The sequence below is a fragment of the Cyphomyrmex costatus genome, unplaced genomic scaffold (genome assembly GCF_001594065.2).
Source record: "Cyphomyrmex costatus isolate MS0001 unplaced genomic scaffold, Ccosl1.0 scaffold1660, whole genome shotgun sequence".
Lineage (NCBI taxonomy): Eukaryota > Metazoa > Arthropoda > Insecta > Hymenoptera > Formicidae > Cyphomyrmex > Cyphomyrmex costatus.
This window is the reverse complement of record NW_017275675.1, coordinates 18,030-35,009: the sequence shown is the minus strand read 5'-3', so window position 1 is coordinate 35,009 and position 16,980 is coordinate 18,030. Positions and strand designations below refer to the sequence as shown.

The 16,980-nt window shown below is 32.2% G+C and overlaps 4 protein-coding genes across 4 annotated transcripts; 1 reads left to right on the top strand and 3 right to left on the bottom strand.

Moving 5' to 3' along the window:
* Positions 1-1,182: 1,182 nt before the first annotated feature.
* Positions 1,183-2,886, bottom strand: Not11 (CCR4-NOT transcription complex subunit 11). Its single transcript, XM_018537234.1, has one exon. It carries the CDS (start codon positions 2,620-2,622, stop codon positions 1,255-1,257), a length of 1,368 nt encoding a protein of 455 aa, XP_018392736.1. The 5' UTR covers positions 2,623-2,886; the 3' UTR covers positions 1,183-1,254.
* A 1,035-nt stretch (positions 2,887-3,921) lies between these two features.
* On the top strand, positions 3,922-6,267 carry pall (F-box protein pallbearer). The gene is made up of 3 exons (XM_018537236.1): positions 3,922-4,216; positions 4,306-4,554; positions 5,406-6,267. Exons 1-3 carry the CDS (start codon positions 3,992-3,994, stop codon positions 6,177-6,179), a joined length of 1,248 nt encoding a protein of 415 aa, XP_018392738.1. The 5' UTR covers positions 3,922-3,991; the 3' UTR covers positions 6,180-6,267.
* Positions 6,268-7,703: 1,436 nt separating this feature from the next.
* On the bottom strand, positions 7,704-10,916 carry LOC108771237 (protein MAATS1). Its single transcript, XM_018537235.1, has 10 exons — positions 10,792-10,916; positions 10,618-10,703; positions 10,165-10,448; positions 9,815-10,023; positions 9,302-9,647; positions 8,911-9,233; positions 8,577-8,786; positions 8,219-8,514; positions 7,887-8,133; positions 7,704-7,818 (listed from the first exon to the last, which is right to left on the bottom strand). The coding sequence occupies exons 3-10, from the start codon at positions 10,445-10,447 to the stop codon at positions 7,729-7,731; spliced, it is 2,004 nt and encodes a 667-aa protein (XP_018392737.1). The 5' UTR covers position 10,448; positions 10,618-10,703; positions 10,792-10,916; the 3' UTR covers positions 7,704-7,728.
* Positions 10,917-13,353: 2,437 nt separating this feature from the next.
* On the bottom strand, positions 13,354-16,980 carry LOC108771187 (uncharacterized). The gene is made up of 3 exons (XM_018537224.1): positions 16,470-16,980; positions 15,579-16,168; positions 13,354-15,492 (listed from the first exon to the last, which is right to left on the bottom strand). Exons 1-3 carry the CDS (start codon positions 16,978-16,980, stop codon positions 13,354-13,356), a joined length of 3,240 nt encoding a protein of 1,079 aa, XP_018392726.1.

Here is a 16,980-nt window from a genome sequence, read left to right as displayed (position 1 = left end):
TTATATATATATATTAAAAAACAAGATCTTTATTCAGAAAATATGAAACTAAAATATGTATCAATTGCGATATTTATTATTATAATTAATTTCTTTTGTACTTGGAAGCTTAGAATGCATAGTAAATACAAATGCATAAAAATTATACAATTATAAATTACTTTTATATATATATATATATATTGCAAGACATGTATTTATTATACGATAGAATGTTTTACATAACTTCACCAAAAAATACAGAAAAATATGTCAAATTATAGATTAGTATTTTATGCAAATATATTATATTACTCTCAATACTTCATACAATGAACTTATATTCACTCCTACATACAACATTAAAATTATATGAATTCTTATAACCAAGATTTCCTTTAAGACAAGTTCAATGTTTTGTTAAATAAGATAATGTTTTTTACTATATATTACATTGAATAGTATTTTTAACATGATCAATAGCTTAGTAATAGCTATATAAAGCTTAATAATATAAACAAATGAGTGAAGAGAACCATTTCGATCAAGGAGGGTGTCTAATGATATTTTTGTATGAATTTTAAGTTCAAGTAAAATTGCGTGCCAATTATTTGTTAATTTTGAAACATGGTCTTAAACTGTGAAGCCGGAGTATGTAATATCACAAGTTGAATTGACAAACAATTTAATATTACTGTTCATGAGTATTTTCTTCTTTAATTTTTCTTACTTAAACGTCCGACCTAATGTAAAAGATAAAAGGTCACAGTACCATGCGACGAAATGGATCTAAAGATCCTGTAATGGTCTCCTCGAAGAGCAGAAGTTCACATAGAATAATTCCGATACATTGAATGATGTACCCAAGAGTTGAAAAAGTATGGCTTCGAAGTCTGAGATTCTAGGTAAATAATAAACATCTTCAAAAATACTCTAAAAAATTTATGGTGAAAAATATCAATTGGAATTCGAAAGAACCTAGATCTCTTAAAGTCTTATCAATTTAACTATCGAGACCTCGCTTAATTAGACATCAAGATCCTTAATTCTTCTTGATTCATTTTCACTTAATATTGTTAATAATATAATTTTTCAGTATTATTTCATTTGATTAGATATACAAAGAATATAGGTATACATCTAATTGGAATTTAATAAATACAAAATAATGTTTCCTATTAAACATTATATTTTATCGTGTACTTTAATTAACAAATTCTTTAATTGTATTTTTTTACATAAATGTTCCAGACACTATAAATATAGTTACATGTTTTAACACATATCAGTTCTACATCTTGCAGGTGGAGCATTAAGTCCACCGGTATCACCAGATTCAAGTTGTTTTAGAAGTCGAAATAACGCGGCTGCTTCTCTAATACGACTAAATTCAACACAGAATGCTTGAATCTCAATAAATAATTCTTGCACATTTATGATTTTATTTCTTATCAGAGACTGCAGAAACACACAAACAAGTCGCACTAATCGGTTTTGCATGTAGCGATCTTTGATAGTCTCGCAAGTGGATATACAGTTGCTGATATACAAATGTACAAATTCCGTTGGTAGGTCCACCGTGGTAGTTAATCTATTCACAACCTCCATGGAATGAAGGGACATCTCCATGTTCACCAGTACGCTAAAATATTCTGTGATCTGACTGGATTGCATTAGTTTTAGTAAAACCTCTATGGCAATTAGAGGATTGTTCTCAACCAGATCTGGTAATTTGGGCGGAGTCAGTCCAATATGATAAACGAGTTTCGGATCTTTTTCCAATTCACCGATCAAATTTTGTTGCTGCATCAGTGTTAAAACATTCTTGAAGGCTTTGCCCATGAGTTTACGTGCCTCAAAGCTGACACAGTTTGACACGCACATACTAGGGTCGTACTCGACTGTAAACTGAGTTGGTTCCGTGACATGGAACCAAGCAATCTCATTGATAGAATGATAAATTGGTGGTACAAGCCTCAGAAACTCTGGACGATAGCTCTGTCTACATAGGGGCGGATCACCAGTAGCAAGATCTTCTATTATATTTCTTACTGTGGCCGCGTCATATTCTGTTCCTTTGGAGTGATCCATATCAGGCAGTATTATTGGATTTCCGCATTTACTGACGGTTGGCAGTTCAGACTGATGTTCTGCCAACTGCAGCTGCAAATTGGTCAGATCGATAGATGGCACAGTGGAAAATGAGAATTCATCTACAATCTGACGTGGCGTTTTCTTCATAACATCCTTCTGATTGTATCCCATCAAATTGACAAGTAGATTCTTCTCACAATTTGACAGGAATGGTATGTGACCAGTGTGGCTGGATGGTTTTGAGCTTCCGTTGTTAATATCTTCTTGAGACTTTAGCATCTGTACAAATACAGAAGCAAAAGGAGTAAAAGCTAACGGTTCCCCTCGATATAGGTCGAACAGCAGCGTTAATGCTACAACACGTTGAGTGTGCTTAGGCAATAGATCAACCTGCTGTAACTGCAGCAGCAGTACTGTTCCAACCTTGAAGCGCTCCTCCTTAGGGAAGCTCTGATGTAGTTGGTTGCAAAAGGTCTCCAAGATAGTATCCAAGTTTTCCTCATTGAGGAGATCCAACAATTTCCCGATGTCTTTCGAAGACAGTGCCATCCTTGATACGTGGTGAACGAAATATTTGCTATCGTATATCTTTTCTTTGACGAGATACTTCGCATTTACTCTGTTGTGATGTCATGTAAACAAAGTGGAAACTGAAATTTTCTTTTTCTCTTTCACATAGAAATATTATACGTATTTACGAACAAAGAATTAATCGACGGATATTTTAACCCTCCTATTTTAGAACAATATTTTTAAAACAGCTTTCAATAATCCACCGGAACTGTCAGCTGACCGTTTGATGCAGCTAGTTTGTTTTTTGTTCCTGCACTGTCTGAACTAGTACACACGGTGCAATAAGTTGAAGTGAAACAAATATACGCTTGTTTCATTTTAACTTATTGCACCGTGCGCATTAGTTTAGATAGTGCAGGAATAAAAAACAGACCCATAAACGTACAAATTAGAGTTTTACATCTGTTTCCGCTCATTGCGCTAATTTGTTTATTTACTTTATTTACACCAGAGAGAAACCTAAGGCCTGGTCTACAATAAGGGTCTACGCACAATAGGAGAAATATTAGGAACAGATATTAAATATAAGAATTTTAACCTGTCAGAAAGCGCACATTCCACAGTACACAATTCTGATAGGTTAAAATTCTTATATTTAATATCTGTTCCTAATATTTCTCCTATTGTGCGCAGACCCTAAGTCGGGAGTCTTAGGTGCATCCAGAAACACGACCGCTCACTAAGCGCTCAATGAGCTTTTTTATCTGATTGGCATATTCTATTAGATCTAAAAATATAAACCAAACAGGTACAAGAGCTTATTGAGCGCTCAATGAGCGGTCGTGCTTCTGGATGCACCCATTGTCGACGTTGTCGTAAGTCGTGCCGTAAGAAATTGGCCAATCACAGTTGAAAACAATCGACCATGATTGGCCAATTTCTTACGGCACGACATATGACAACGGCTCCCGACTTATTGTAGAACGGGTTTAAAGCCTTTGTGTCCACGATACTAGAAATCGGTCCGAGATCTCGGATGAAGGAAAAATTAACCAATTACATTGGTCATGTGACCAAATTGTTCAAATGTGATTTGTTAATTCTTTCTTCATCCGAGATCTCGGACCGATTTCTAGCATCGTGGACACAAGGCTTAAGAGAGGAGAGAGAGATGAGGTGACGGTCATACAGTATCGCTTATTGGAAAGTTTCCTTTCTTTATTCTTTGCTGAATATATAGCGATATAGCCATAGATTTTCAGTGCATTTCGGAACGCACCTTATGTTATGTTTATAGGTCATCGAAGTTTGTAGAACTGTGTAGAACGGTCTGAACTCTGAGTTCTACTTCATGGTTCTGGTGTAGGACCCCGTGGCACCTCAGAGCAGTTGATCGTGTAAATTGATGTCAATCTACGGTCACGGTGTGGATTTTATGATGAAAAGAGTTCATTTCGCGTCGTCCTTGGAATGGGAAGGAACAGGTGATATGGTTAACGAACGTTTATATAATTCTACCGCGCAACAGACGAACAATTATGTTCATCTGCAACTGATAAATCTCCCTGATGTTTGCTTGGAAGCGATTTTATCTAACCTCTCCTACGATGAAATTTCTAAATATAGGATTGTAAGTGCCCACCCACAAGGAGGATTCTCTTAATTCACTTCTTCGTATGTATATCTCGCGGAGCACAGGTTTTATAATGTGCTTTTTAGGTTTGCAGACAGTTTGATCGAATCTGCAAGAAGCTGCTCAATCGTGGCTTCAACCTCATGGAGAAATATCATGCACAATGCCTTCGCACTGTTAAAAGCAAGCTGCCAAGAAGGGAGTCGGAGCGACGGAGCCATCCTCTCGCGCGTCATTGCGATATCTTGACAGCAATAGAAACGAGAATCTCTATGTTATCAATGACTTTTATCAAATACGTTGATCTGAACGTTTGTTGCTTTATACCAGGAAAGGTAAGCACAATCAAAAACATAAGAAATAAGAAATAGAATAAAAGTGTTAACCTGTTATAAACTGTATATTCCATAGTATATTTCTTGTAAGTTGAAATTCTACAATGTGCTTTTTGTCTCTTGCCTTCTTGATTAAAAAGGCAAGAGACAAACAGCAAGAAACATAAAACAAAAAGCATATTGTATAATTAGCCTTATTCCTTGTTTCTTAATCTCATATTCTCTGTTCCTTATTTCTTTAATTATGGGCGGCTCCTAATAAATTTCATCTCATAAAAAATTGATTTTCACATTATTACTTGATGTATAAATATTTCTTATTTATACATTTTTAGGTTTTTATTCTGTCAACTTTTAATGATGTTGTTACATTATCATTGCTTAAGTTTTACACATGGTATAAACTATACAATGATAATATATATATATATATATATAATCTGTTTTTTTTTATTTATATACTAAATTGCCCTAGAACTGTCTTTTTTGCTTGTACTAAATATGAAACGTATATATTTCTAAATTAGTTTGTTGTGTGCTCAAACTTGTTTCAACATGTTTTTAATACAGCTCTTACTCTTTTTACCAAATTTGTTAGAATGAGTAAGAACTATTGTAACAGCATGTTGGAACATATAACACGAACAAACCTAAAGTATATACTAGTTCAACTACTAGAAAATAGACTTTATGTAATAGCACTGATAACTATTATTAAGAGTTACAAAATAAGGACCTTAAAATATACTTCTCGTATATTCCAAGAGATAGATTTTTATACATGTTACACTTATTCAACTTTCAAATGTTGTATTATTGAATAATAAGTATGCTGCTATTTTTTGTTTTAGGTAATCGATGAAATTTTCCGTGTTCTTCGATTGATTCGTGAGACAAAGACACCACCTAGAGCACATGAGATACTTCAAGAATTACGGGATATAAGCAGCATGGCCATGGAACATTTTGATGAAAAGATCCTACCAGATCTGAAGCACAACATTTGCACATCCATTGGTACTGTAAATTCATATGATTTACCTGGTGGCGTCATGATCTCCCATGGTAGAAACATAAATAACTCCACACTGCCACATTGCAACAATCATAATATAACCTGCTCAGAGAAGCTTAACCAGACTTTTAAAAAGATTAATGATCGTACGAAAAAGAACAAAATGTTCTTTTTGTCTATGAGAAATGAAATCACTAGAATGAGACTCAGGATACAAAGACAAGAATATCTGGTGCGACAGCAAACTTTGAAGTTACATAAACAAGCAAAAAAGATACATGATCAAGATACACTGTTAGCCGAGGTACGAAAGCACCTTGAGGAATGGGAGCAGAAGATGGTAGATTTGACTACCGAAGTGAGTCGTGCACGGGAAGGAACTCAGAATCCCGATTCGTTAGAAAATCGCAAACGGAAAACACATATTATTAGCACCGATACCGAGCCGCTTCAACAGACAAACGAATTGCAAGCCAAGAAACGCAAGCTCATAGTAGAAAGGAAAACATCGAGCGATGCAAAAGATGTGAAGTTCAAACAATTTATGTCGAATTTACTTTCGAAGTCTACATTAGATGGTTATCGTATCGACTCATCATGCCCGCGCTAATTTGACTCTTTACATTAACAGTCCAAGTGTAAAGGTTTTTGCGCGCAGAATTATTATACTCTTTATAAAATGCATTTTTCAACTGTTGTGGCGAAATAGATATAATGATTGCATTGTACATTCAGTACATTTAAATTTCAACTAGTTACAAGTTACTTTTAAATACTTGTAAGAAAGTTTAAACATTAATAATTTTGTTTATAAAATTGCTTCTTGTCCAGTTATAAGAAACAATATGTAAACTAATGTATTCTTTTGGGTTTATTAGTGCTTTACTTAAGATTCCTATGATCCAGGATATATACATATATATTAAGCATTTTATATCAAGTGAGCCACCCTTTTTTCAGATGTTAAATCAAAATAAAAAGTGTGTTTCTTCTGAAAAAAAGAGTGGTTCTTGGCACGGAATGTTTGATATATATTTTTTTTTATATTAATATGTATATATATATATATTAACAAAACATATATATTTAAAAAATATTTTTTCAGATAAATGCTATGTAAAATTGGTAAAAATATAAATTTTATTGTGCATTTATTAAGAAATTGAAAAAGAATAAGGACAATAAACTATGTTGTATAATAACATATTAATGTACATTTTATTAAAATCATATTTTAATAAAATGTAAGTTAATGTGAGATTTTATTAAAATACGATTTTAATAAAATGCATATTAATGTATGATTTTATTAAAACACTTTTAATAAAATCAATAATGTCAAAATATTATTTTAATGACACTAAATAACTTTAATTCTTGAAAAACATTTATCTTAATTATAGTGTTACAACTTCTTTAACATGTGTATAATTGATTTTGTTATACTTATATGTATGTAAAGTTATATATAATCGGTGACATATATAAAAGACTGTATTCATATTAAACATTGATCAATACGATTTGGCTTAATATTTTATCACCAATTTATATAATTCATCATTTTATAAAATCTAAAATGAGAAACATATTTTCTCGGAATATAATGTATATAAACTACAAGATAATTTAGTTGTTAATTTACTAATTGTTATGTTTTCAACGGAAGGAAAAAGAGGATTCTTATTTGATTGAGAATATCTTTAATGATAGGAATACAAGGAATTATTTATGAGTGTGATTCAGGAGACAGCCAAGAGTAGACATTCAATTCATCCATAGTTAGTTGGTTGCTAAGTAACCCTTGTGATTCCGTTCATATCATAGACGTCTGTAACACTGATATAATGACACATATTACATACTTGATTAATATTGGAAAATATGATAAATTTAATATAGAATTTAGACGTGTTACAATTATAATGTTATATAATTAATCGAACTACAATGTTAATATATTTTTTATGTTTATTTTTATAGCATGGATATCCGATTATGTTCGGAAATTTAATACACAAATTCTACATTTTTAGTTATTATTATAATAATTAACCTTTATTATATATATATATATATATCCTTTAGATAAAAAAGTAGCCTTTGATTTCTAATACATATTATTAAGCTTCCATTAAATCATTTTGTGAATCTATTTTTTAATCTATTTCTGAATCTACTCGCTTTTTATTTTCGACATTCGTTTTAGGAATTGGAAGTTCTACTTTTTTTGCTTCAATATCTTGTTTCTGAAAAAAATAATGGATATTATTTTATATAAAGAATAACACGATATAAACAAATTATCAATTTTTACCATATCTTCAGTCATGTAACTAGTTTGTACATTCTCATTTTTTATAGTAACTTTTTGATCCACAACTTGTGATGGTTCAGTAGACGGTAATTCTAAAATTTTCTCATAAAGTGATACATATGCATTCTTCATGTAACTTTGTTGTTGATCGCGAATTTTTTTTCTCATATTGTGCTTTTCCACCTCAGGTAAAACAAAATTGTAAATCATATCTGCTACCAATTCTTCATCTGCTAACTTATCAGAGCTGCAAAAATATTATGTTTTATATATTCTTTTGATGAAGTAATTTTTTTATCTATTGGTTATCAATGTTCGATCAATCATCTTACTTTTCTGCGGCATGTTTCGTTACAGCATCCACTTTATCACAAATTTCTAAAATATGTTCTTTAGCAGTCTTATCGGATATCCAATCGATTTCTTCTCTCACAATGTCTTCCAAGTATGCTTCTACTGAGTCCTGATTTACTTTTATGATTTGTTTGAACATTTCGTCAAATTCTCGTCGTCGGTTACGTTCTACTTGTCGCCTGCCAGCTTCGGCGGCTTCTCTCATAGATCTTTCTCTCTCAGCAAGCAACGCGAAGGCGTGAGCTCTACGTTCGTCTTCTAATCTCACCAACTCCTGCAGATGATGCGGGAGATAATCGAATGAATTGTTTCACGCCAGAAGATTACAAAATTTACCTTGCTAAGAAAATCTAATGTTCCACAGATTGTCTTCCCCTCTAAGGAATCAAGAATCTCGCACAAACGATTTTCCTGCATTGATTGATCATCTTGTAATTGTCGCAAATTAATCATATGTGTCTTTTCATCGTAATCTTCTTGTTCGAGCACTTGAGTTGATTGTAATTCCTCGATTAGCTCTCTGCATCTATCGCGTCCTTTGTACATCTGTAGCATAATAAATATGAAATTTTATCTCTCTTTCTCCTATCATACAAATTCTATAGAAGATGGAATCTTTTCTTTTATGTCTATTTTAAATACATAACAAATGATCGGATTTGTAATTTACCAGACATTGTATCGCTCTGCCTTTAATAAGCTTCTGTATAAATGTAGCTAATTCTTCCCGTTGTTTCTGCTTATCGTCCCATATACCCGATCTGCGCGGTGTGATAGACAAAACCGGCTGTTCATGATTACGCCTTACTAATCTAGGACCTTCATCTACAGATTTGACTTTCATTCGAATAGCTTTTAAATCAGAATGAAGCTGTTTCAATTTTTCCTCTGTCCATCTGGTTTCTCGTATACAGATGTCTATCGGTTTAGGTTTATGTTTAATTACTTTTGGTTCTTCGATAATGGGTAGCCAATTAAGCGTTGCGTCTTCTTCTAAATAACAATTGCCATGAATTGAATAGCAGCGATTGCATATTAATTACAAATAAATATGTACTCACGCTCAATATGACATTCACTTGGGAGTTGCTTCTGCAAAATTTCGTGCCTCCTTTGGGGATGGTCACCGAAACGCATTTGCGGTGCATATAGGTCAGACTTAGGATCGATATACCGTTCAATTATATCGGGCTTACAAGATTGCTTTTCATTACGTTTTCTATGTAATTTTCGCAGATCTCGTTTAAGATTATATCTGATAGCTTTGATTTGATTGTCTCGATATTTGCTTAGTTTGCTCTCGAGTCTACTGAAACGACCTTGCACTTTTTCCTCGTATTTCGATTCACGACTTTGTAGGAGATTCCTCATCAGGTCCAGACGTAAATCCATTATGAATTGAATCTCCTAAAATTATAGTTAAAGAAGGAAGAAGAAAACATAAATGTTACATTAGATAGTCGGATTAAGATTTTTATTATATTTATTTATTATACATATACTTGGAGAAAGAAGAAATGTAAATATATATAGATAAATGATTGAAATTCTCTTTTATGTCTTGAAACACTCACCGACTCTCGAAATGCCCATTCGTCTATCTCTAAGGCCGTTATTATTGAATTTCGTATTTTTATGTTGGCCGGTGTATCCATCGGCGGTAGAATGGCTTCCCAAGCTCTCTTTATCCGCATCCTGTTGATAATATGTACCTCATGGACACCTGCGGGTAATCCATGCTCCCAAGTTAGATGAGCCAATGTCAATACTTCAGGATTATGACCTAAATAAAAATTAGTATACAATACAGTTCTTATTTCGACATTTCCAACTTTGTTTCTTTCTCACGTTTTGTTTCTTCCAATTTTTTAATTGATATATATTCTATAAATTTGATACAGTACAATTGCAATATAATTGTTACCTGAAACAATTTTGTATGGTGGTTCCCAAGGTTCAGTTTGCACCTCGCTCTCTCTATAATCTGTCTGTGTTTCTGCATTTTTATACGGTTTTGATTTAGAAAATGCAGTATAGCATCGCCTTTGTGCACTTTGTAGAATTCCATATAAAGTCTTGTGCTCCAAACAGTGTGGTGAGACGTCTGTAGTCTGTACTTTTGATGTTACAAAAGGTAACATTGGTTTTCGAAAATGTTTGTATGTATCTCCGCCAATAGATCCGACTGTCTTATTTTGTACAGCCATTCTGTAAAACCACATAGTTTAAATTACAGTTTCTTAACTTGATCGACATCTCTGATAGAAAGATAATATTTTTAATGTACAAGATTTAATGTGCTTAAATAAATGACTTGAATGAGAAATTCTTAAAATAAAAATAATAAGCAAAGATTCGTCCAAAATTTAAAAAGTACCTGCACAACTTGTATTTTACTAAAAAATCATCCCTGTAATCTTGAAATTTCTTGTTATCTAGAGTTTCGGAATATTCACATGTTCGCTAGAAGAAATATAAATATTAGAAAATTTTAGAAGAATCATATGTTTATATTCAAATCTTTAAAAAATGTATTCTATTACAAACTTACAAATAGATTGGTTTTCCAAGTATTTGACAATCTGAAATGATTGCTACTGCTGCACACAGTGTAAGTATAATCCGCTAATGCATCATTAAAAAATTGTTAATTATCGACTAATCGTTAAACTTATGTGACATATGTATCTTACGACGTTTCATGCTTCTTTCCGCCATAATTTGCATTGTGCTTAATTACAGCTTATTATATGTTGCATTTAAAATGTTTGGCTTATCCTATTCTTGAAAAAGCTATAAGAATAAAATATCTATCACACATAAAAGTAACAATCAAATCATGATGTAAGGAGCAGTAAGAAGACTTATCTAATAAATCAATATTGATCAAACGGTATGCCATAGCAACGAAAATATACAGGAAGAATAAGTGTCAACATTAATTGATCAATTAATACATATTTTATATTCTTTGAATACTTGTGTTACACTTAACAGTGATTAAATGTTTACATATATTATCCTACAAACGTAATTAATGAAACAATGTATATGAAAGAAGAGCTTAATTATGTAATTAATTAATTTCCAGAAAAAGCAATAGCATTTAGAAAGTTTATATAATAAAATTTGTTCTGTTCTTTAAATTAATAGGAAATGCATGTAAAAAGGCATAATTGATAGCACCAGAATATATCTTTGTTAGTTACATAGAATATTTGTATCTGCTGATACAATCAATATCAGATTATATAGCTATGTAACATTTGATTATCAATTTGTGATAACATATATATATACAATATATATGTATGTGTATATATATATATTTTATATAAGTATATAATGTGAATATATATATGTATATATATTGGACATCTTGTGTGTGTATGAGTGTATATCTCACACACATACATACACACACATGATTAATATTTTTATTTGTATGAATATTGGAATATGTTTAAATTATTACTATAATAATATACAGGGTGAGTCGTTTTAAGTGGTACACTAAAATATCTCAAAAAATATAAAAGATACAGAAAAATGTTTTGAACGAAAGTTGCTCAGTTACTAGAGGGAAAGAAAGTGATGGCTTTGGTTGACTTAGTAAACATGTCCTTAAAGTTTCAGATCAAAATTATCAAAAATTTTTTTAATGGAAATTCCATATTACTTCACATATAGCTGACATTAAGACTTTTTCAAAATACTTTAATAAAATATTTCTTCATTTAGTACTTTATAAGCTATGGGACTTGAAAGTTAACAGGTCAACGCTGGAAGCACTCTGTTTGACTACATTAATTTTGATCATTCATCAAGTAATTGTTACAACTGATGTTATTTTAAATAGAAACCTCTATTTTTGACTCCAGAAATGAAAAAAGCAAAAAATTCTATACATTCAGATAGGCTATCATGGAGTGAAATTCAGCTCCAATTTCTGAAATACTCAATGAAAAAAAATTTTATTATATAGTGTTTCGAAAAGATTTTGACATCAGCTATATGAACATGAAATAAAAAAATTAGGATCTCCATTAAAAACATTTTTGATAATCTGACCTTAAGAATATCTTTTCTAGGTCAACCAAAATCATCACTTTCTTTTCCCCTAGTAATTGAGCAATTTTTGTTTAAAACATTTTCCCATATCTTTTATATTGTTTGAGATATTTCAGTGTATTATTTAAAATAACTCATCCTGTATACTATATAACGTATACTTTCAACATTAATTATATTAATTTTATAATATATTTGTATACACATGCATAAAAAACTGTCGAAGTCTCTTTTGGCACATACAGTTACTCCTTCATTCGTAACTGCATTAAAAAAAAAACTTTTAATTATCAGTAAGTAATTAACAGATATGTGATTATATTGTAGCAATTCTCTTAAAAATTAAATGATAAAAGTTTTAAGAGCAACAATATTCTTGTACAAATACGCATGTATATATTTGAAGAACAAACTTTCAAAATGTATGTTTTATCCAAAATTTATAATTTTCAGAAAACAAGAGAAAACTACAAGAAAACTGCATGAATTACAGAAAATAACAATTTTTTAATCAATAAGATGTGAAATGTTTAACAAAATTACTAAACAATTGCTAAAGTTATTAACAAATACATTTTATTTGTCTTTCTAGTTTCTTACTAAATCTTTCTAGTGTCTTTCTAAACGTAATACACTTCAAATGTCAAGATTTTTTTTAAATGACATAAGTTAATGATGTATGCTTTCAAAACATTGTAGAGTAGCTTAAAATATATGAGTCTCTCAACGTTGAACACTATGTCATTTTCAATTAAAAAATAAAATTTTAGACAAAATGTATTTTGGAAGTCTGCTCTTAATTTGCATTCTTTCTATTTCCCCCAAAAATGCATATAAATATTAATATAAATTACTTTATATAACGATTAAAATTACAATTGTTATTGTATACTTTTACAAATAGCGTATGAGACTATTTGATAATTTTTTAATTACGTTAATCATTAACGGCTCCATTAGAGAACGTTACAATTTATAATAAAAATTTCATCAATAATTTATATAATTCGAAACTACAAGCTATTGGAGTTTCTTCAAATATTTAATTTAATGACTTAAAGTAGCCATTTCCAGAAGAACCTAAATACTCTGGCCAGCTCTGATGTGTTGAAATATTTTTGCACGTTTGATTAGGTAACATATCCTCCGGGCATACGCATTCTAGTTTCATTCTGTATATTGTCATTTGACCAAACGCGACTTTGGTATTTTCCCTATCCATTGCCTCTTGATATAATCTGTAATTAATGCCTCGCTCGGATAAACATTCGCTGATGATGTCGTCGTTTTTTTTGTACTCAAGTTTATCGTCTAATAATGCTTTCTTCTTGTCAATGCACTCTACATCTGCTCGAGACAAGATTAGAGACACTTCAGACGACGGTAACCAGAACGTAGGAAACACTAAATCTATCGACGTCTTTCCTTTGGATTCGATAATAGATGGCAGCAGAATACCAGTTGGTGCCTGCTTTTGAACACCATTGAAATTTTTTGACTGATTGTCCTTAATTCTTGAATTTCGTTTCGTTCTTCGTTTCTGTCGTATTTTATCAATTTTATCAGTTGACGACAATATCAGTAATTGCTTCTTATTAATCTTGCCTATATTTTGATTTTTCAATGACTCCCGTTTAAATACTTTTTCTATATCAGCCTCATCCGAGTCTTGGCTAATAGAAAAACCATATCTATAAATGTGTCTTTGCCGAGTCACGTCTAAGACTTTCTTAGTAATGGGAGTTGCATCTGGATGATCGGTGATTATTTGATCTTTAGTAACATTTGATGCTTCAGTACGTGTGTTTTCCGGCAATTCTGTACTTATATTTGTGCTCTTTATTTCTATTAATTCACTCGTCTTTGATACATTCTGTATTGTAGTAATCTTTTCGATATTCAATTTATTATTCGATATAGTTGATGACTCTTCCTGCGATTGTGAAATTGACGTCATTGATATATTCATTATATCATCAGCTTCGTTCAGTGAGACATTCTTTTTGTCAATGATTTCTTTTTCTATTTCCTCTTTTTCTCCTATGTTAATTTCCTCATAATCCAATTGTAAATCGTGTATCGTTGATTCAGGTGTTGAATTAATTTCTTTATGAGAAATATTTATCGAATATGGATCTTTATCTACTGAAACACTTCTCTGTTCTCGCACCTCACCTTGCGAGTAATCTACATTCTGTTGCCCGTCCTCGTTGTTACCGTTATCATTTTCATATAAACTATCATACTCTTTATCCGGCTGTATATCCTCCATCCATTTATTATCCTGTTTCCATGCTTGATCTACATTCAAGTTCTCTATAGTATCTTCGGGATTATGTTTCTTATGGCTCTTGAACTCATCAAAGTTTTCATATACTGCGTCCGAATCGTATTTGCCAATCTCGAGTAGACTATCTTTGTGTTTGAAGATGCTATCTTTCCGATGGTTTTTATGAATTTTTGGCGATCTTTCGGAAACGAGCGGTATGTTTGCATAAGTATTCGTAATCTTTGATCGCGAATGGGACTTCTTCTCCTCTTGTTCTCGTAGGTCGACTGAATTATTGAACTCTACCGACTTCCAGTCTTCTGAGAAGTATAACGACAATCCAGGCGGACCAACATGTTGACTCAAAGCCAATAATCTCATAGTAAGAGTCGAATTGAATCTCAAGGAGCAGAGATCGGTGCGAGTTTGTGACATGAAACTCTGACCTTTTAAGAACTGATATTTTTCTTTAATTCCCTCATAATTTAAACAATCGGTGGACCAATGCAAAAACCAATCATTACCGAATCCGTCGACAGTGACTGATAATCCAGACATTTGTCCACTCAAGCTATCCTCCATCGGTTTCTCAAGCAAAGGCTGTCCATTACGACCATCTATGACTGTGGCCATAGTATAATAGTATGTGGATAAGCCAGTACCAATCTGATGCTTCACCATAAAGTCTGGTATATCATCGTCATTGTAATAACCGGGAATGGGAATGCTAATTACTTCGGAATTGGGAATCGTGTAATTCCAGATAGGCTCAAACGTAGTTCCATTGTATGCTATAATCGTAGAATTGAACATAGCGGCGACAATATCTTCAATTCCATCCGATGTAATATCGATTAGGATCGGTGGCAACAACGCATTTTTGCCAGTGTTATGATTGAGCTTTTGCAATTGCTGCAACAAAAGTATTCAAAGTAGCAATTAAAATGCAATCTTTTTGTACAAAAAAATCTAACAAATCTTTTTTTATAATTACATACCAAATCACCATAAAATATATTAGCTTGAGACACTACATATAATCCTCCAGAATCTTGTTGACTGGTTGTAGCTAAAACGAATACGTTTTCTCCATCAGGATGCACTATAATTTGTGGTGCTATGAACAATTGTTCTGTATCTGGTAAATTCATATTGTGTATAACACTGCCACTTCTACCCGATATCACAAGTACATTGCTCGCTTGAATGTTGTCCGATTGTATAACATGCGACGCTATTACATCGGCAATACCATCGCCATCCATATCTGCTATAAATCTTGCATCGTAAACATCCGAAATTATTTGCAGCTCAGAAATTAGATCTTGAAGTGGTATCTCCCATATACTGGAACCATCATGGCCATTAATAGCTTGTAGTATCCCACCACGTCCAGATATGATACAATCCTTAATCTTGTCATTTGTCAAATCTGCATCACAGTCAACAGAAAGTATGGAATGAGCAGTCCAATGTGTCCAGATAGGTTCTCCCGTTTTACCATTCAGCGCTAGTACGCCGCCTAGACACGGCGTTTGATTCCCAAAATATATAGTACAGATATATTCTGTATCCATCATATCCAGACCTGAATTATAAATCAACGATCTTTATCGTAAGTGATTAAATTAATAATCTATTCAGAAAATAATTAATAATTCACCTTAGATTGTTAAGAAACATCATGTAAATGTCAAACCAAAATCTGTAAAAGAAGCAAACCAAATAAAAGTAGCAATTACAAATTACAATGCAACATAGTATATGGATATAAAAAATTATATAAACTATAATATATACAAAAAAAAGAGAGCAAAACAAAATTAAAATAACAATAATAATAAAATACGTCCATTTAGTTGAATTAATAAACATAATACTTTTTATACCTGTGCTAAATCCTACAATAATATCTTCAATTCCATCAGAGTTAACATCATTACTCCTAAGAGGTGCCTCAGGTGTTAACTTTGGAAACGATCTAGCCCATAAAACATTAGACGAGAGTGAGGTACATGGAATTATCTCTGATTCATTTACAGGAGTTTTTAGATCGTGTGATATCCAGCTTTTCAATACAGTTAACGGCATTGGGAATATATTTGCAGTGAATATACAGACTACAATTAAGCCTAACAGCACAATCAATGCTGCAGTTCCACAGCACACTGGCACAAGAAGCATGTTATACGGGATCTTATGGTTCTCCAAGTTGAAAGGTTTTTTGCATTTTCTACGAGGTGCCATGAGAGGCTGCTTCACTCCACCATCGTCATCTAATTTCAATCCACCGCTTCTCCCATCCCTAATGAATACCTCATCGTCGATGTCAGTGAGATCATCTTCGTCGAGGTTGTCTCTCACTGCCAGTTTCGGTAAAGTCGGATATACCGCTGACAT